The sequence below is a fragment of the Rattus norvegicus genome, chromosome 3 (assembly GCF_036323735.1).
Source record: "Rattus norvegicus strain BN/NHsdMcwi chromosome 3, GRCr8, whole genome shotgun sequence".
In the NCBI taxonomy this organism is placed as follows: domain Eukaryota; kingdom Metazoa; phylum Chordata; class Mammalia; order Rodentia; family Muridae; genus Rattus; species Rattus norvegicus.
Window position 1 is genome coordinate 55979197 of NC_086021.1, and position 21307 is coordinate 56000503.

Genomic DNA, 21307 nt, shown 5'->3' on the forward strand with positions numbered 1-21307 from the left:
GTTTTAAGACAACCTTTTTGCATTTAAAAAGTTCTTAATCACTACTAAATTACAAGGACTGCTCACACAGTAGTCTGGTTGTAGAGCCAGGGCAAAAATTCAGGGCAAAGGTGGACCAAGGTGGCCAGTGCTGAAGACAGACTCTTTTCTTTTTTGGCTTCAACAAATTAAAGCTGCTGAGAATTGACCAGAAAGAACACCACTGCCAAGCCAAAGCAGCCAAGGTCAGCAGAACCTGAACATCTTATTTACTTTATTTTGTAGTAGATTGTTGAGAAACAAGTTTCTTACAAGCTTGACCTAGAAGCTATCCAGTGCCAGTAAATGTCTGAGCTCTGAAGTATTTCATCTGGCTGTCCCATAATACCCATGCTCTTAAGATTCTATGTAGGAGCCTCTGGTTTTCTCTGCTTTGTTCTGAGAATTCTTTCTAAATAAATAACAAAGCCACAAAGATTTCTAAAACCATTTTTCTTCAAAAGCTACAGGATGCAGTTTTTATAGGAAATATCTTGCTTGTGTCAAATCATAGTTTTGAAGTTTCACCGCACATTTTTAGATATTTATGTGAAATAGACATCTTAGCTAAAGACAGGGTCTTACGGCCTGATTGGGACCTATATGCCTCTCCCCTAGGCTACTTCGTGGGTACTTGACAACTTTCTGTGTTGAACATTCCTACCATAGATGGGACTAGTTTTGTTGTGCCTCCATTAAGTTGCAATAGCTGTATCCTGAGCTATCCATGCTTCTGTGAACAAGAAGACACTTTACAAGGGGATATCTGGGTTCCCAGGAGACACAGTAGAAACTAAGATCACATTAGATTTCCAGGTACTGGAAATCTGGGTCTCTTTCCTTCTTTTCCACAAGACTCCCAAGGAATTCTGGCACTTTCTACAAATCAATCCTACCCAGTATCATGGCTTCTTTTGTATATGTCCAGATCACTCAAGTATGCCCCATTTTCTTGATTTTTTTTAAAAAAGCTATTATGTAAACATCTTCTATACATGGGTTCATCTTTTCCAAAGAGACTTTTGCCAAGAATGAAATTCTGAATGCTAATTCAATAAATCTTAGTTCCCACTCTATAATCATCCTTATGACACATGGTAGCTGAACAGTTAGGCCAAGAAGCAGAAAACATCACAGGGAGACAGACATGGTTACTTTTTTATTTGAAGCAAAAAAAAAAAAAACCCATAAGTTTTAATAAATACTGTGGAAAACACTGACCAAACAAACATACAAAGTGACTTCAACATTAAAAAAAAAAAGCAAAAAAAGTTCTGCTTTATAACCGTTATAACTTATTTTCTTTTTACAATATTTAAATACAGAAAGCACTTGCCAGCGATTTTGTAATACTGCCCAAAGCATGACGCTGTACCAGTCAGAGCATATTTGTTGGTAATGTCTGAGTTTCATGGGAAATGACTGAAATGGCATTTTCTTGCAGAGACAAAACAAAATGCTTGTGAAGACACAGAACTGGGTGTCGGAACTACCTTAATCTCCCCTTCTGCCCCAGTTTAATGGGGACACAGCTTCAACACTTCAAAAATGAAGCGTCATCATTGGGGGAAAGAAAAAGCTTGTTTTCAACAAGCACGGACTATAAAAGATCAAAACTGATTTCTTCTCTGAAAAGAACTGCTCGGAAGGAGAAAGCTGTAAACCATGTTCAAGGCTGATTAGTACTCTCACGATGATCATGTTTTCAAACCTGGCCCCAGCTGTGTATGGTTCAGTGAGGTTTAGCAGTCACTTGAGAAATGCCCTGGGCTCATTCCAGGCCAGACACTATAGGCTTCTTTACAATCTGGAGTTTTCTAAAGCATGGGCAAATGGGGCTTTTGTCAGAACAACATTCCTTTGAAGGAAGTGACATCAGACAAGAGCTCACTATCTGGTGCCAGTCTGCGGGCACCATCCCCAGACAAGAGTGCTTTTGCTCTGTGTATTTGATGTATAACTTCCTTCCAGACAGCCCCATTCACCAACTGTGCTCTCTGCTATCACTACTCCTTCATTCAAGGTCTCTCCTGGTGAAATCGGCACCCACCTGCCTCCTCTTTAATCACGCTATCACAATCAGACGAAGACATCTTTTATTTGACTTCTTGTTTTCATCAACGATGGCAAAAAGAAAAAAGAAAAACAAAACGAAGCCACACACACACTCTTCTACACAGCGCACAAAAAATATTACACGGAACGATTTACCACTTGTTTAAGGACAATCACGAGGATGAACAAAACCATCAAGACAGAAGAAAAAGCAACACTCTCTTCTAGTTGATCTACGCAATCTCTGTAGTGCTGGTCTACGCATCTTGTAAGGCCAGGAAGCCTTGCTTCAAACCATCTCGCTCAGCGGCGACCTTCAGGAAGTCAAGATTTCAAAGCCGCAGCAAGTTTTTCCTCTCGAATCCCACCGGGTCCTAGTACAATTTCCATTTTAATGACGAGCTAGGAGGAAATTAGATCACATCCTCTAGAAAACTAAACGCTAAGGTCACAGTGCGAGTTCCCAACGAGGACGGTCTACTAATATATACTTTTTTGGAAAAAGGGATTAAAACATTGAAAAACTAAATCAAAGTAGAGATCCACGAATAGGTTGTAATAAAACCACAAACACAAAACCAAAAATACTCAAGCACCATTCAAAGCGTGGACTTTCTTCTTGGAGGTACCAGGGCCCCCCACTTCTCTAGCGCTCGCCCGTTTGTAGCTCCCTTTGTTTTTGGTGTATTTTTCAAGTCACACCTCTTGTTACACAAAACTCTTCAACGCATTCGCTTCTCACCACTCGGTCTACATGCCGAAACTAAGGACAGGATTCCGAAAAGTGGGTATCCACTTTTTTTTTCAAGGGACTCCTACGCCTTGTGTCCATGTGACTTTGGCTGTGCACTTCATTTGACTCCCTCTTTCCGTTTGCTCTTGCTGTTTCAAATTTTATTTTAATTTTTTTTTTACACCAGATTTCCATGTGTCCTCATTAAAGACGGTGAAGCCTCACATCACAGTGCAGCTCTTGGCTTTGTCCTTTCGTAAGTCCGTAGCAACTGCTGAGAGTTCTGGTCTGCTAGGCATGTGTGAAATCCGCTTTGTGGCCCTCTGTGATTTGTTCCGCTTAACGTTTTTATTTGTCTTATTTACACACGCCAAGGTGGCGACGTGAAAAATGTCTCTGACGCTGTTCTCCGACTGTAAAGCTGAGCATTCTATGTAAGTGGCTGCTCCGATCTGCTTCGCCATGTTTGCCCCCTGTGAAGTAAAAAGAAAGAATTTCCGTCATCAGTAAGACTTCGGAGAGACACTGGAAGGTGTTGAAATGCCACAGTCTTGCATTGGAACATACCTAATATGCCAAATGGATTTCCCAAGTGTGGTACAAAATAAAAACCACATTTAAAAAAAAATGAGTTACTTTGTTCCTTCCCAAATGCTAAAGACTCGATCCGAAGGCCCTCAATTATATTACTGTGTAGAAACTGCTCTAGCTCCCCACAGCTTCCAATATGCTGATTTGCTCCTACAGGGGAATCCAGAGCACGCAACTCTCACTAGGAGGACGGAAAGAAGAGATGGGTACAAAGGTGGCAGCTGACCCTCACTGACCCTGTAGCCAGGTACTGGGTATCCAGCTGTGTAGGTGTCATCTGGAGACACTGTGAAGCATGGCCTCTCCCTATTGGAGTGAGTACCCCGATACCATGAACACTACATCCTTCCCATAGATCTGACCAAGTGCTTTGACCCTCAGGGTCTGCCAGCATTTCACGAGGCTCTCGCTTTCTCCAGTAATGACTAGAAATGATCCTCAACCCCAACCAACAGATTGTACAAAACATAGGGCAGACAGTTGTAATGTAACATCAGTTTAAATAAAAATCTGCTTCTATGACTTATTGAGTTTGTTAATGAGAAATGGAAGATAAAGATGAGTGTAATAATTTTTCTTTCCTTTTTTTGTCACCCAGGGGATGGAACTTTAAAGTCTTCCTCATGCCGAGCAAGAACTCTGACTGAACTATGTCCCTAGCCCTAACTAAAATAGAATACTTTAAATGATGCGTACCCCATAAAACTGTACCTATGTTAACAGGAACTCTCTTCAGAATCTGGTGGTGAGTTTTAGGAGAATAGATTCCTGAAGAGATTTTCTTCCTTACGAAGGAGCACTACCGTGATGAACACTCAACAGATGGAGTCATGGGGTGGTCTATTTTACGAACAACAGCCTGATTGAGGATTTTATTGGGCAAGAGGACAATAAGCTCTCTTAAAGAGAACTTCTAATTTTAATCACGTTCTCTCTTAAGCACGCTGAATTTTAAAAACACTGGTGTAGCAGAAACATCCAAGGGTAGCACATATCAACTGTGTGCCCTAACCCCTGATGACTTTTACTACAGAGTGTCAGACAGTTCGTATTTCAGTTGACTCCTGACTCACCTCTTGAAAAATTACTACATCTCATATATCACAAATAATAATTCTATTTCTTTCATCTCTATTGAAATGTGACTTTTCAGGGCTTGGAGAGATGGATGAGCAGTTAAGAGAGCACTGGCTACTCTGCCAGATGACTCAAGTTCAAATCCCACAACCCACATGGCCACTCCCAACTGTCTGTAATTCTAGATCCAGGGGACCCAATACCCTCACACAGACATATGCTCAGGAACATGTGCTCCTATGCACATAAAATAAAAACAAATACATTCTAGTAAATAAAGAAAGGAAGGAAGGAGGGAGGAAAGAAAGGAAGTTGACTTTCCCACAATGACAACACACATACCTGATCATATGACACAGGAGTCTGCCTGTGATTTGAGAGTTCCACTAGTGTGCTGACATCTGTCCGAAGGTCAGACTTGCAACCAACCAACAGCATCTTGGTATTGGGACAAAACTCCTGGATTTCACCTTTCCACTAGGGAGAAGGGAAAATTAAATATCGACACATATACAATAAAAACTATTTCTTCCCCAGCAGACACTGAAACACAACTTCGAGTGAATAAGCCAGCTCTGTTTAATTAATAAGTAGATACCAAACTGTAAAGAGTGACCATGCATATTGTTATATTCTGCGTGACTCAGTGGTTCCTTCCACAATGAATTTATGTCTTATCAACACAGGGTAGCTTCAACAGGGTCTTAATTATGGAGGTATTTGAAAGACAAAAAGCACCTTTAATAATCACATATCCAAATGGATGAGTACATCCTGGGATACACTGAGTTTTGGATTACTCAGCCTAATATGTAGTAAGTGGATGGCTGGGCAAAAGGAATAGGCCACACCAGTAATAGTATGCATTCATAAACTCCATTGACAGACTGGGGCATGTTTCCATGTGCTGGCCTTCATGTGTAGGCCAGTATCTGCAGAGTGTCTTGCTTCAAGGATCTTCCACTCAAGTGGCTGAATGGACACAGATCACAGCTTAAGCCAAGAACTAACTACCTCTTGAGCTCCCAGGACAAAGTCCAGTCTTGTAGCTAGCCCAGAAGCCTTTGAGTTAATTTTTAACTGTCAAACAATGCTGTCTGGTCTACAATTTAACCACTGTCCTAACCGGATTCACGAGAACTTGTTTCTGGCATGGAATCTAGCTGTTCCATTTAAAACAGCTAGACAGCTTTTCATGGTTTTGCTTCTTCTGACTTTAGTTCTCCACCATCAGATGAGGGGGGCTAGAGGGTTCGAGACTCTTCTACCCACACCTACCATGTCTTTGGTGCCCTGGGAAGAATGTAATGATGATGTAGCTTCGTCTTTTGGGAGTTGACAGAGCAGAAGAGGCAATAAATGTTTGTAAGTGTAATACTAGGGAAGAGGGACATTCCTAAAGAGTGATTTAAGAGACTACCAGAGGACAGCTCCAGACCTCAAGGTGTAGGTGAGTCAATGATATCTAGTCACGAAGTGCTCCAGCATATGGAGGGCAGTAACACACCGAGTGCCTGATCTGTCCACTGAGCCTTTCCTTTCCACCTCCCTTTCACAATTATTTAGAGGCATCTAGCACGTTCTCCTAAAGAATTGAAAGACTTAGTTTTTTCTCTACTTTAAGTCTCTAATATCCGTAAGACAAAACACAGATAAAGTAAGTTACCGTAAGCTTGCAGCTCATACAAATGTCAAACACATTCATTACTATCTACAGGGCCAATGGCACTATTTGTTTGGTGTTAGTAGGCAAAATCAAAGTAGAAGAATAGAAAAGCTTTCTGTCATAAATTATGTATAACCCACTACATCAAGTACAAGCATCAGGAAATAAGTGCTCCTTTTCTCTCCACACATAGACAGGCATGTTGTTCTGTTCTCAGCTTGTGATGTTGTGGGCCTCCCTCTACTTGTTTATAGCCTTAAGAGCAGGAAAAGCTGTCTGTCTTCCAGACAGAATCTGACAAAAAGTCAACCCTGTGTTTCATACATTACTTAGAACAGAAAGGTGTTACAAACTAAGAAGGACCCTTTGATCTACCAAGAGTTCAATTTCATTGAACTGCTTGCAATTTTTAGCAAAAACTGAAGGAGGGCTATGCCTCAAACCTTAAATTTATTTATAAGGAACTACCCAAGCAACTAAGTACCCTAAAGGAAAAATCAACTAATAAGAACACATAAAATGCAAATGCCACTGAAAGTAGAAACCAAAAGAACACAGCCCAAATGGACCAAGCCTGGACTTCTACATAGGTGCGCTTCCTTTCAGCTCTGCCCCCACATGGACAGAGCCACAGGGACAACCACTGAGTGATATTCTGTGCTCTTAGCCACAAGTGCAGTGCACAGAAAGGAAGGTGTAGTACAGCTACTGTCTCAACCTCAAACTAACAGCACCCAGCAAAGTGAGTGACTAAGATGCTTCCTCTGTCACAGCTTCTTCTAGTCCCATCTGCACCCATAGAATCTGACCCACCTTTGCCTCCAGTAACCAGGGCTGTGTGATAAAAGGCATGGTTGGCGGCATAACTGATGCCTTATTAGTATTTGATTAGTACATATCTGATTGTAATTCACATTGCTGCATTTGTAGGGATGAGCCCCACCACATATATCCCTCTTATGCTAATTTCACTCATGTTTCTAAAAATAACTAAACTACAACTCCCTTGTCAAAATAGCTCTTATTGTATTAAGGTGAATATCTGAGTTGAGATCAAAGGCAAACACATAAGGAGGAGTCTAGTCTGTCAAGCAAAGGAATGAAGGGTCAGGTAAGAGTTAAGCTATTTCCTACATTTTCACTCCATTTTCTCCCAAAAACAAACACGAAAGATCATGAAAAGTATTTTGTTTAGTTTTAGGGACTTAAGCAGATTAATTAGCCACTAACGGCATCAATGTTTTGGTGTGGAAGTGTCCTTTCCAGTCTTTTAGTTCATTCAGAATCTTTGTACCCCCTAGCCAATCGCCCATCTCTAATCCTATATGGTCGAAAGTGCTAAATGACATCCTCGTTCCTTAGCACTTACCTTCTTTAAGACACTGTCCAGAGTTTCTGGTCTACTGATGTCAAAGCAAATGAGCACAGCATCAGAATCTGGGTAAGAGAGGGGACGGACGTTGTCATAGTAAGGGGAACCTAAGAAACAAAAGCACACAGGTCTCAGACAGAAATCTCCACCGTCTTTGAGGCACTATCTCTACCCTTTGAGATAAATCCCTTCCCTGTTACAATGTAAACCCCACCCCACCCCCCACACACACTCCTTCCTGTAAGGAAATGTGAACACATCCACAAACAACAGGTTAATAATATATTCTTGTTCTAGAAGATCAGAGAACTCCTGTGCATGGGACCTCAGCTCCTGGGAGGGCCAGGAATTTAATGTGCAACTGGTAGAGTTTAAGAATCAGAGGCAGAAGGGTCCTAGATAAAGTGGGGAGTATGTGGGATCAAGTGACCTTGAGGACAAACCCATTTTCACCACTAAACGGGGAGAAGCCCAAGTCTTAGGATTAGGTGCTTCTGATTCTTCAATCATAAGGGGAATACAGTGCCAACCTATATTCGTGGGATCTAAGTAAACCCAGGTAGCAGCTGGAATTAAGGAAGAGATGAGTACATATTAACTAGAAGTATCGTGGCTCTGTTATCGCTGTGGTCAAAGGCCGAGTGGCGGCAGCCACTGGAAAGAGAGGGCTTCCTGGGAAAAAGATCTAAACTCAAGATTAGTCCAATAGTTGAATAGGGGGTGTGAGTGGGGGAGGGAGGAGGGAGAGCTTAATGGCACACAGGAAGTCAGAGAGAAGCACACAAGTGTCACTCCATCCCCAGTTACAAGTCTGGATAAGCCACTGACCTTCGGGTTTGCTTACACCTGCCCCCCAGGCCTGTGTAAGTCTGCTTCTTGCTATACCAAGAATGTCATAAATGCCATGTTAGATCATGTTACCTTTCTACACAGTTCTGCCTGCAAACATGACAGCAGGACATCATCCAAGGGCCCTGGCCTGAGTTAAACTCAATGTAGTCTAAAAGTTCAAATTGACAGTCAAACATTGGAACCACAGAACTTTCTGGACATTTACGATTTTTTTCTTCTTTCTCTCTTTCTTTTTTTTTTAAAACATCTTTATGAATTCCCAATGTTGGGAATTTATACAAGGACAATAATTATAAAATAGACTATAAAACATTGACGATAACTTGACAACTACTTTTAAGGAACAATTTCATCATAAAGCCATTTCATAGACAGCAAGAAAATCATTTACTAGGCAAATGCAAACACACTGAAGAGTTTTTTGACTTTTGACTTAGTTTTGACATCATTTTGAATTTCTGGCAGAAAAATATAACATTTATTCCCCAAGTCAAAACTTTAGTGGTCCAAGTCAGAGGGGGTGGGGGAGATTGATTTCCAAAGAAATAGTTTTAGTCAGGTCCAGTGAAGGAATGAGGCAAAAGGATTGCAATTTTGAGGCCTACCTGAGCTGTACAGAGAATGCAGTTTGAGAATCAAATTGTTTAACTCTACATATGAGTACACTAGTATTTCTATACCCTTTCTCCATTGAGCAACTTTGTGAGACCACGTTTCAAAGAAAAAGTACAATGACCTCCAGACAAAGACAGAGAGATGGCCTTCAGACAAAGACAGATAGATGGCCTCCAAGAGCCTGTTCTCTCTACCTAGAAGTTATGGTAGTTAGGTGTGTGTTCTGGGTTCTGGGCACTCACCACTGCAGTCCCTGGCAGCACTGTGTCTGCCTCACTCCTGCTTTAGAGATGGAGAGTGAGTGTTTGGAGCAAGGATGATGGGGCATGTTCTAGGAACCAGGAAGGAAAGTGTCAGCAGGGAAGAAAGGCTACAGAGTTCTCTGCCAGCACAACAGCCTCCCACTGGCCTACAGGAGGTGGGGAGTGTGATAACAAAGCCTAGACAGATGGAAGGTACTTCCAAAGGGCCAAGGCCTTAGCTGAAATGTATAAAAAAATATGTATTGTGTTTCTAAAAATGACAATCAATGGCCACCCTTTCAGCCACTTGAAGATATCAGAGGTGAGAGTAACTCTTTAAGGGGAACACTTAGAGTTCAGCTGAAGTTTTTTTGAGAGGCACCAGAAAGGGCTGGCTTTACCCTCTCTGGATGCATTGATATTTTACATTAGTTCTGCAACTCTGACTCTCCACTGTAACCTTCCTTGTTTGCCTGTCCAAAGTCTAACTTTGGCACAGCTGCTGCTGTGAGCATTAGAATATCTCTTTCCTAATAGCCTGCCACAAAAATCCCAGACTGTACAGAGAAGAAATTCAAAGGAGGACAGAGGAGACTCTCTTCTGTTCTTCAAAGCTAGCTTCAACGACCTGACCCGACCTACACAATCAGAGCCAGCCTACTGTGCAAAGCCAAACAGGTGTCGGGGAGCTCACGTCTTCTGTTCTCCAGTCTAGACCTACAGGACATGACTAGCATCTGCAGGTGCCAGGCTCCTTTAGAACAGAGGGGCAGAGCAGAGTATTTACAGGACAATGGAGACCGTCTTCTCCAAAGGTGGCTGAAGAAAGTCAAAGGGGCAAAACTAATTTAATTAAACTTGGGACTGCTGGGAAAATCCAGAGGCCGGGATGCAACATTCCAGTCACCATTTGGCTGCAGAGAACACCCTGCCCTTTGTGGGCTGTTTCCCCTCCCCCTCCCATTTTAAGGCCACAAAGGGATCTGGCTTTGTGCTCAGCCCTCTGTCACAGGCTGGAGATTTGCTTGCCTTAAAAAAAAAAAAAAAAAAAAAAAAAAAAAGGAAGAAAGAAAGAAAGAAAGAAAAAAGGAAAAAAGCAAGCAAGGCAACTTTTGTGCTCAGTGGCTGTACGCAAATAAGAGAGACATTTACTCTCTTGATGGACTTTAAAAAGAAACAGTTCTCTTTTAGTTAAACAAGATTATTACGAAGGCCTGTTTCTGCCTTTGTTTTCATTTGGTTTAAGTTTGGATGGAAATACATATGTAGTAGTGCAACACTTCATGAAAAAAATCAGCCAACCTTGGAGGTAAGAGGTAACTCATAGGTGCTTTAACAAGATCTAATTAGGAACAGCACTTTGATCTGAGCCCAGTCCATCCCCCTGCAGTAAACAATGCAGTTTTTTGACCAACAAGGGCCCAAGGGCACTAATAAAACGGATCCTCAAACTCATAACTGTAATGTGACCACCAACGAGACGAGTAACTTGCCATAGAAGATAATTTATTCATGACTTTTTTAAAAGCTCAAGGTTAAAACTTTTTCCTAGATGGGGGGGGGGGCACCCAAAACTATTGCCTCCATCCATCTTTTTTCATAGTAAGAAAAGTGAACGATAGAATTAGAACTGTCCTAACAGGAATACCTCACAGTTCATTGGGTAAGACTCACTTTCTTCTGCGTTCTTCCCTACCGTGCCCCGTGAGCGCACAAAGGAAGTAGGCAAGCAAAGGGCAGATCACCACAGGCATGTGTGAGAAGAATCTTAGGAATGCCCTGTCAACCGAGGAGTCCCGGAGACTGCAAAGAGTGGAGAGTAAGCCCTCAAAGTGAGAACAAAGCCAGCCCAGGACGCCTGCTGAATCACACAGCTGGAGAAGTCCCAGGACACCTTGGGAAGGCAGGCTTCCAGAAACACTAATTTCTATAGATTTCTAGTTAAGGCTGGAAGGTCCTAACTGAATGTGTTTTTACAGCGTGCTTGGGTCCTCGTGTACTCACAGTCTGTACTTCAGTACCTGAGAATGTACCGTGGTTAAAACTCGATAAATCTAGGCCTGAAGCTTTGCTTGTCAAATAAAACTTCCTCGGCATGTGGAAGGGACTTCATGCATCCGGACACTCAGGGCAGCATCTTCCTTAAAGACACAGCACTGTGCACACGGCCCTTTTTAAAACCTACCAGACTTTCCATTGGCAAGTTGCAGGGAGCCGTATTTGTATAAAGATGTAACTGTACTATATGCAAAACAAGTGTCTCACCCTGTCCACTCCTCCCCTCACGGCTTTGAAAGGCTTTAGCCAGACGTGGATTAGAACAAGAATTCTTTGTGGCTTGAGTTTGGCAAACATCAGAAAAGTTCTAGCAGACTTCTGCAGATCTACCCATCCTTGTCTTCTAGATCATTAATTTGGGGTGAGAGGAAACTTTCCAGCCCAAGAATAGTCACGAAGTGCCTCACCTAGAAACTAATTCTTCAAACACATACCTGCCCGCTGAAGTCATCCCTTCTGCAGAGATGCAGCGCACCATATATGTACATGACTAGATATATGGACCAGGAGCCATGCCTAAAGGGGAGATCTTTGACCCCCTTGCAAAACCAGCTCAAATACTGAAACTATCTCTCGAAAGTCTGCAAACTGAAAACCCACTTCGCCGAATCTTTTAAAAGTGTTAATACCTTACACTTAAAGCTTTTCCTATAAGGAATTCCTACCAAGATAAGGAAGTGAGGAATAATGGATTCTTTGGGGCAGAAATTATACAGTAAATTTTGTGGTTTTAAGTGTTCCTTAGAAGCACATGGGTAGCAAGCAGCATGTGAGGCCATGGGGCAGAAGGGAAGCTGTACAAGGCGAGCGTGCTCAGGAATGTGAGTCAAGTGTGAACCAGATCTCTGGACTCTGCTTCAATATAAGACTCACTTCTTCCTCAACTGCCTGCATTGCAAACATTAGGCCCCCAATGTGCCATCACCACCCAGCCCAGCAGGGATATTTCATTTGTACCTTCTACTGAGTCAGACTCTTATAAAAACATGTGGGCAGTTATATATGTTTCTATAAAAACTCAGTGTTTTCCTATTGCTGGGGGTGGTTCAGATACACAGGTGGATATAACTTCAGGTTAGTAGAAGTAACGTTGCAATTAGGCAGCTCGAGAGAAGGCTTTGGTATTAGTTCTCAATCTCAGGATACTTAAAAATAATAACATTTTGCAGAGGGTGGAAGCATAAGGAATCATAGAGCTTGAAGGGGTAAGATTACGTAGATACCTTTTTAAAAAAAAACCCACGTTATCGTTCACTCCAGACTGAAGCTATTATGTTCCCCATGTTTTGTGAGAGCCCCTTATCTGAGCATGGAGTCCCTCCAGTAGACTCACCTTTCCGCACACTATAATATTAGGCTTGTTTTTCAAATACCAATGTGCTCAACACCTGGCCAAACTTTTGAAGCAGCTTGCACTCTATGTCAGAAAAGTCTGAATTTTTGCCAAATTCATTCTGCGGATGCTGCCAATATGTAATAAACCAGAAGACACTTCAAGGACATCAAAAAAATGAGTGAGGCCCAGGTGATTCATTCGGTACAGCCCAACCAGGCATCCATCATGAGCTGAGTGGAGACACTGGAGTCTGAGGTGTCCTGTTTCCATGTAAAAGAACTGTACTAATGACGAAACATCTGGTTATTTTAGGGACAATTAGAATGGCCAATCTGGATACCTTACTCCAATGTACAACTGAGGAAAAAACCAAATTGGAGGCAAAATTAGCACTAAACTGATTTAAAAAAAAAAAAGAAGAAGAAGAAAGGTCTAGAACGGATGAAGACTTGCTTCCAGACAAGCTGTCTGCCTATCTTTAGCCCACATTTCAGTGTATGAAGGCTCAGCTTAGAGCTGGGCCTGGTTTCGAAACTCTAGGTTCCAAGGACCATAATGACTGTGTGAAGTATCTAGTTCTTTGCAGTTTGTTCTGCTAGTCAGACGAAAACCACTTCCTGATTAGTTTGCAAATTCTTAGCCTACCTCCCTCTAAGAGGCTTTGGTCAAAAATCTCAACTTTGAGAACCTGGTTTTTGCCTGATAAGCACCCAGTGTAAGCATGTTTTAAAGTACAAGGGAGTTTAGGAACTTTGGGAGACCCAAGTCAACTTTTAGAGAAGATTTGGAATTATGGGGGCTTTAATGGACAGGAAGACCTGAGTTCGGGCCTTGGAGTTGGCACAGGTATTGAACACCTCTTTAGTCTTGTGCTAGGCGCGAATCCATTCCCACCAAAAGCCCATCTTCTGTTTCCATATCCCTGATCACCTATGGAAGTGAGTATTCGTAACAGATGCCCTGGGAAGAATCCCTTGCCTTTTCCAAGTGCATTTCTTCCTAGCTGTACCTCATACTTACTCTGGGCTCCTAATTTGTTCTCTTACTTCACCCCGGAGAAGAAAGAATGGCTAATTTAAATTTTCACCTGTATTTGAAATGTTTTTGTTTGCTCACCCTGATTAGAATGTAAGTAGTTGAGGGGCCATACATAGCTATTCCCTGCCCAGCTCGGTACTGCCCCTCCCCCATAGGTCCCCAGCAGCCTTTGCTGATGTCATGCCCTAACAGTTTACAATCATATCTTCCTGGCCTGCCCAGATGTGTTCATTTATATCTTAAATCACAAAAAAAAAAAAAAGGGACTAGCAATCTCCTTTTAGATGGCTTTTCTTGATTCACAGGTAGATGAGTCTCCAAAACTGTTGAACCATTTCCACTGTGGCACTTGTCGCCAAGACTAGCCTTCAAGCTTGAGTGTTAAAAGCTGAAATAGATACCAGTGTCAGTAGATTTATATTGATTCTGAAGACCTTCCTCCAAGGAAATTGTCTAGGTTTTTTTTTTTTTTCTTTCTTATTTGGTGCTTTGCATTAAAATGTAGAGAATATGGCTGGTTTTAGTCAGCGATACTAGAAACAAGTACAGGAAGTGCTAACTTTAGCATTCAGGGCCTGAAAGAAGTCTAAAGCACATTAAGATTCGGAGGAGTTTTCACAGGGCAATGCCGTAGTTATCAACCAGGAGTCAGCAGTCAAGTTGAATAGTTAAAACTAATAATACACCTTAAACAAAATGTGCATTAACTTGCTCCGGTTAAAAAGCTGTCAGAGATGACGATGACTCCCTAGATCTCGTATGCAGAAATTACACCGCAATCAAGTTCCTGGGAAAAGATATGGTGATCCTTAATTGACTAACTTTCTATTATTAGCAGGCATTGCGGTTTTATGTTACAAAGTGCTTCTACCTTTGGCAAGTGTAGCAGATTTTGAAGCACAAGCTATTAGAACTACTTAAAACTATTCTCCCTACCCCCTCTCTGTTTTTCAAAACTCTTTGGGACAATTTGAATATTGTCCCAGCACATTGCTGCTGCAACTGTTAATCAGCTCATTTTATAATGCAAAGAAACTATTTCCCAGTAAGAGGAAGAAGACATGGACTCAAGACTACCTTTAGAAATCTCCCATTTTAGAAGATTTTCCATGACACTTATGATATTCCGTTACTTTCGGAGTATTTTAGGTAGCCATAAGAGTCAACTGGCACTGTGCCACTGTGGCTGTTGAACTTGGTGAGTGCTTGGGGAAAGACAGAAACTGTCTGCATCTAAAGACTGTTCGGAGCTTTACTGGGAAAGCCTCACAGGATAGCACATTAAGTAACTAGTTAGAAGAGGCCATTAGAGTTCAAGAGTTAAGGTCCTCATAGGCTGGCAATCACCTAGCCCTGATTCCTATGCTAACAGAGGGTCTTCTTACAGTAGAGGCAGAAAAAAGGAAGAAGAATCGAAAGGAAGGAAATATTAACCTGTCTGGCCTCCCAGAAGAGAAATGAATGGCTTCCTTTCCTCACACGCAACTTCTACTTTGTATTCTTTCCCACATTCGAATTGGCACTTTTGCTTACACATGATCATGTGACTGCTTCTGGGGGAAGCAGACCACTTAGGAGATGTGGTTCACACACAGAAAGCCCATAAAGAATTGTTTCCTACATGTGTTCCTTCACTGGAAATTAGCCATGACACCAAAGGGCACAGTAGATATTCTCTGTCCACTCAATCTTCCCAATCTAAATCTTTCACACACAGTCTTGGGAGAGGATTAAAAAAAATGACATTCAGAGATTTATAAACTTGGCTTGGATCTTCTCTCCTGAGATAAGCTGGTGGCAGTTGGGGAAAAATCAAATGTATGAAGAGGTGAGAAGTGTATGCAATTGTTTTCAAACCTCAACAAAACAATGTCTTTGTGAGCAGAGAAAATGTCAAATAATGGGAGGCGGGGTCTCTAGGAACTTGTCAGGAAAAGTAAGGGACTAGGAAAGACAGTAAAGTTACTGGGAAGCATGAACTTCCTGCTGGAGACTTGCTAATCCTAAGTGGCAAGCCACTTTCAGTAGAAGCAGCCTATTTCTAGAATTTAAGCAATGCTCTATAATTGTGTTTAATTAACTAACATCTCGCTCCACAAACAACATAACAAGAATTTCAAATAATTCCCCATGTCTTTTTTCATTTGTATGAATCTAAATTTTAAGTAAGGTTTCATAACTGGATAATTTTGCAGTGCACTACTCCCGTAATCAGCTTTTAACCCTTCTTGTCTTACAGAAATATGTAGGGGGCGGTTTCTCTTACGAAATAAAAATATAAGTCATTATGTCACTACCGATTTCATTTCAGGTGATTAACCTTAATTTGATGAAAAGCAATATTTATGAAGTTGCCAATCTTAAGGCAAAGGTAATTCAGTGCTAATTAATACCAGGAACCCCATCTCCTTAGCAACTATGCATCTCATTATAATTTGCTCAGTCCTTAGGTTTTATTGGGTAACTTCTGTATGCAAGACATTGCTGTATGTGCAGAGACTGAACTATACAGTTGCTAAGTAAGGCTCGAAAATACCTGAAATGACATTTCCATTGGCTTCTCATTATGAAGCACTCATATGCAACCGTTTTATTTACTAGCCCATAGAGAGCTTATGCCTTTTCTCTCTTGAAAGGAAGGAGGTGGCAAGTTTGGCCTTTGGGCACCTAATCTAAAATCTCTGTTGGTGGTCTTGTGGCTCTTGGAGCTCAGACACAGTTGTATAACCCGGCATTCCTAGGAGCCCACCCATCCCCCTTCCTTATCCAAATAGTCTCATTCCTAAATCCACCAGGAAGCCCGGCTCAGCCCAGAATCTGGCTCGGTTTGCAGACTGTGAGAACCTCAGCACGGGACGCCAGATCCTCTGAGACCAGGAGCTGGGAACCAACATCCTGGGAAACAAACAAACAAAAAAATTCTGCCTGTCCAGTACACTAAAGCCAAGAACCATAGCTGGGAGAGACCTTGCACATTATCCAGCTCAACGGTCTGTCCTCTCTTTACAGATGATGAAAATGAGACCCAGGGAGGTAGAGGATTTGCACACAGAAAATCCCCGGTAACCAGGAGCTAAGATTGAAACACAGCTTTGTATCAAAGAGTGTATCAGACCCACTGCCCCACTCCACCCCTAAATAATTCTTCTCGAGTATAAATCTAAACTGGGCTGGGTGGGAGAGAGGTGGGTGCTGGTGCTAATTGTTGGTATCACACCAGCTGTCCGGCATGACAATTACTATAATATGTCTGAGAACCGGAGCCTAATAAAATACTAGACTATGTAATAATTCTGATGATAGAAACTAGTAATAAGCCACTAGAATTCCATCAACACTTTCTCTATAGTATCAAGATTGCGTATGTAATCTCAACGACAAAAAACACAAAACGCCCTTGGCGCAGCTCAAGGAAAAGCTTGACTCTCCTCTCCAGAGGGAAACTGGATCCATCCTTCTCACTGCAGCAGTCTGAGCATCTGGCACCGACCGTGAGAGGCGCCAGTGCAAGAGTTCCCTCTAGTCTTTCTTCTAGCCTTTGTGCTGGAGGCTGCCTCTGGAGACCTTGTGAGTCTGGCCCCTTCCTCCCACCGTCTAATCCCCCAAGTCCCTCAGAGGTTCCAGCGCAGGGTGTGGGAAGCTCGCTGAAGCTCCACGAGGCCACTCCCAGTTGAGCACTGCTCCACCTCGGGCCACCCCGCCTGACAGCAACCCTGCGTGTTGGCGCTTGTGCGCTCCCTCCTCGCCAGTTTCGCCTGAATCTGTCTGGCAGCCCAGCTCCCCACCAGCACCGGCCTTTCCCCTCCCAAATTGGTAGCTTCTACTCCGCTCGAGAAGGTATGGTCTCCACTAACAGTAGGCGTTCTCCTGAGGAGCCTCTGGCCAGGCTTGCTAGAGCTTGGATACCAAGGGGTGCTCAGTCCTCAGTCCACACTGTCCCTGCTCCGAACTCAGCCGGGGATGACAGCCTTCCCGCCCGCGGAGATCTGCCCTCCCCACCACCCTGTGCCACGTTGGTGGGTGGGCGCATGGGAAGGCAACAACCCGGCCTTGAACCTTAGACCTCTGGACAGAACCCACCAAGGCGTCAATAATTCAAGTAGACAGGAAGGTCAAAGGCGAGGGGGTGCTGCCTGCGGCCCTGCAGGCGGGCGAGACAGAGGCAAAGGCAAAGGGGTAGGGAGTGGTATGTATGTTCGAAGAGCTGGCACAGAGTGATCCCCCGGCGCCCGCAGAAGCCGCTCTGCGCCGGTGACACTGAGGCTGCGGGGGCGGAGGCCCCGCGGTGGCCGCTGCCGGCACCACCAGCGCATTCCTGAGAGTAGGCGTCACGGGCGCTGGCTCCGGCCATTCACCCATCTCCCCCAGCCCGGAACCCGCATGCAACCCGAGGGTTTCGAGGATCTTCTCCCAGCTCAGCCTGCTCCCCTGCCCCGAGACCAGATGGCTGATAACACCCACGAGGGGCTTCCTGGGCGAGCCGGAGGGTTCCACGGTGCTCTGCATGCTCCAGCACTGAGCCACCCTGGCGGCTCGCTCCGGCACTGCCCCAAGGAAGGACAAAACAAGGCCATGCGGCCACCAGAGGCTCCTCCAGCAGGGTCACCCCGGACATATAGCGTCCTCCTGTCCCTAAGACCACAATCACCCCCATTGCCGCCCCTGCCCAGAAAGGATAACATTTTTCCGCGGCTTGGGGACTGGAAGTCCCTCAAGGAGCCACGATAGCAGACAGGGCATCGGATCCCGAGCCCAGGGGCGCACCGGTTCAGACTGCCACGCGGTGTGCTGAGTCTTACCTGAAGTGTCCCACAGGCTCAACTCTATTCTTTGTGTGTCGATTTCAAAACTGGCAGTGTAATTCTCAAACACCGTAGGGACGTAATTCTGGACGAACGAAAGGGACAGAAGAGGAAGGAAGGGTGGCAAAGAGATTATTAAAAATATGACCGGCATATCGAACACTTGAAAAACACCCAAGCCACCAATTAAAAAACCTCCACCAACAACCAACCGCACACTCCCTACACAGTAAACGCGCAGCCCCCTCCCGAGAGTCACCCAGGTCTCCCCACCCGGCCTCCCACACTGAAACCAGCAAGTTTCTGGGGCCAAGAGCCCAGGATGCTGGCGGGTTCCAGCCTAGAGGCTTCCAGGACACTTTCGCTTCCCAGCAGTGTGACGGTAGAGACAGGCTGGGCATGAGAAAGACTTTCAAGAAGAAAATCAGTGAAGCAAGAGAAACGACGCTGTCCCCAGACTGGGAACCCCATCAGCCACCCCCCTCAAAGAGGTACGGGTCACACTCACTTCGGGGAAGCAGTCCTTTGCGAAGACGTGGAGCAGCGCGGTTTTCCCACACTGGCTGTCGCCCACCACTACTATCTTGCATTTCACGTTCTGATTAGGATCCATGATAGATTTACTGGATAATTTCTGGCTGGCTCTTCTCTCCTTCATTGATGTTGCCTTATTTTCTCTTGGAACAGGAATTTTTCTCTTTAGAAGAAAAAAATATATATACTTCTCTCTATAAAAAGCGGATATAAAAATAAATCGCAAGGCCGGAGGGAACCCCTTAAGCGCAGCGGAGTTGGAGGAGGAGAGGCAGCGGCTCTTTACTCCTCTCCAACAAGTTTTCTGCCTGACTCCGTGAATCTCTTCCCAAGTCCAATTCCGATCGGTCTGCTTTGTTTCACGCTCTCTGCGCGGCTTTATACGCCCAGCCTTCCAATCCGCTCCGCTTTCTCAATGAGAGAAGGAAACTGATCCGCCTCCTCCCCTTTTATGGAGCCTGGGAGCCAGCGCGACCGCCTCGTTGGCGGAAAGTGTAAGCAGCGCGCCCTCTAGGGTGGCGTGCAGGATGGCTTCCAGACCTAGGTTCTGGCATAACCTGAAGGCGCCAGGCAGGATTTGCTGATGGATAGATTGTTCAGGACCGGGGTGACGGGGAGCGGGTATCTGTGCACATTGAATTTGCCCTGGAATTCCTTTCAAATTGCTTTCGAAGGGGCGCGTCTCCAGAAGCCTCGTCATTATTTGTGAACATTAAAAAAATATTTCCCAATCAAATTATAAAACAGAAGTAAATCTTGGATGGGAAAAGGCTAAACTAAGTTGTTGCACCAAACCCAAAACCTAATATTTTTAAAAAAATGTTGTGTCAGGTACATAGCTGGGTTATTTTAGACATCAGAACTGGTTTTCCTTGATCTTTGTAGAGGACTGGCTTTTGAAACTTGTCATTTTCAGCCACTTCAGAGGGGGCCGAAGGCTCTGGGGAATATGACAAGGTGAATGGGGGAGGGGGAGAGAAAAACCTTAGATGACAAAAACTATTGGAAACCCTGCCCCAACTGTCACTTTCACTGTGGGGACTCTGGAACCAGGGGTCTAAGCGTTCTTTGCTCCCTTGAGCTGTACCCTCCTTTGCCCAGGAATCAAGGCATTGGTCTTAAAAAGCACACATAACCATAGTTGAAAATTCAGGAACTCCCCTCCTCCACTCAGGTACTCCAGTCGTTCCGAGTCTCCCTTTCAGCAAGAGACAAACATAAAGACTGTTTGTTCTCTCGTTTTCTGAGAACAGTGTCTTTGTTGCCTGTCACCCCAATAGCCAGGAGGCTTCAGTTATTAAATTTATAGTGACGGTGTCTGGGAAGATAGTTCAGTCTGTGAAGGGCTTGGTCTGCAAGCACGACTTGATTTTCACCCCTAGCACCCATATAAGGAGGCATTCCTGACAGACTCAGAGGATCCCTAGGGCTTGCTAGGCAGCCAACCCAGTCAAACTGAGGAACTTAGGATTCAGTGAGAGACCATAACTCAAAATTAATGTAAAGAGAAATTGAGGGAGATACCTAGTGCCAACCTCTGTCTTCCACACATATACTAAACACACACACACACACACACACACACACACACACACACACACACACACCTTTAAGGAAAGTATAGGGACTGAATGTGTAGCGAATTACTAGGGGACCTAGAATGCTATCTTATTTCAGACCTGAGAACCTTGGAGTCTTCCCCTAAAGGACAACCCTGGCTTTATCTTTGTGGACAGGTGTGTTTCCTACAGGTTGACCATGGAAAGGGAAAGGCTGACCAAGGTCCTATGGCTGCATTTGCCAAAATTTGCTTGGAAGAGCTTTATTCGTCTCTTCACACAGTTCACAAAGGAAGCACTGTCCGGGCATTGTCTCCTAAAGTCTTACGTTGTGCTGTTATGTCGGAGAGGGAAAAGTGTCCTCTGTAAACTTCATAGAGTTTACCCTAGCATTTCCCTAACCTAACTAGTGCAGGAGATGTTCATCAAGATGCTTGTTTGGTTGAGGAAGAATGGGCAAAAAAGTGGGGAAATGTATTTAGGCCCTAAGTCACTTAGCTTCCTAAGTGACATTGGAACAATAATTCATATCTGTAAACCTTAGCTTTATCCTCATTAAAATAGGATTCATGAAGACACTGGTAAGAAAATGAAAATGGTGTCTGCCTGTACTTAGTATTTCTCCATAGCTCCCACTTGCCTGCCCAGAACGAAGTCTCATGTCTGGGTGAATCCTGGATTCCTTAGTCAACTTACTTATAAGAAGTGGGCTCATTCTTTGTTTTCTCTTGTTTCTAACTTATGACAACTCCCCTTCCA

The 21307-nt window shown here is 43.9% G+C and overlaps 1 protein-coding gene across 1 annotated transcript; it reads right to left on the minus strand.

Annotated features, from left to right (window-relative positions):
- Positions 1 to 1945: 1945 nt before the first annotated feature.
- Positions 1946 to 19298, minus strand: Rnd3 (Rho family GTPase 3). The gene is made up of 5 exons (NM_001007641.2): positions 18964 to 19298; positions 18453 to 18540; positions 7510 to 7619; positions 4817 to 4951; positions 1946 to 3279 (listed from the first exon to the last, which is right to left on the minus strand). The coding sequence occupies exons 1-5, from the start codon at positions 19111 to 19113 to the stop codon at positions 3028 to 3030; spliced, it is 735 nt and encodes a 244-aa protein (NP_001007642.1). The 5' UTR covers positions 19114 to 19298; the 3' UTR covers positions 1946 to 3027.
- Positions 19299 to 21307: the final 2009 nt, after the last annotated feature.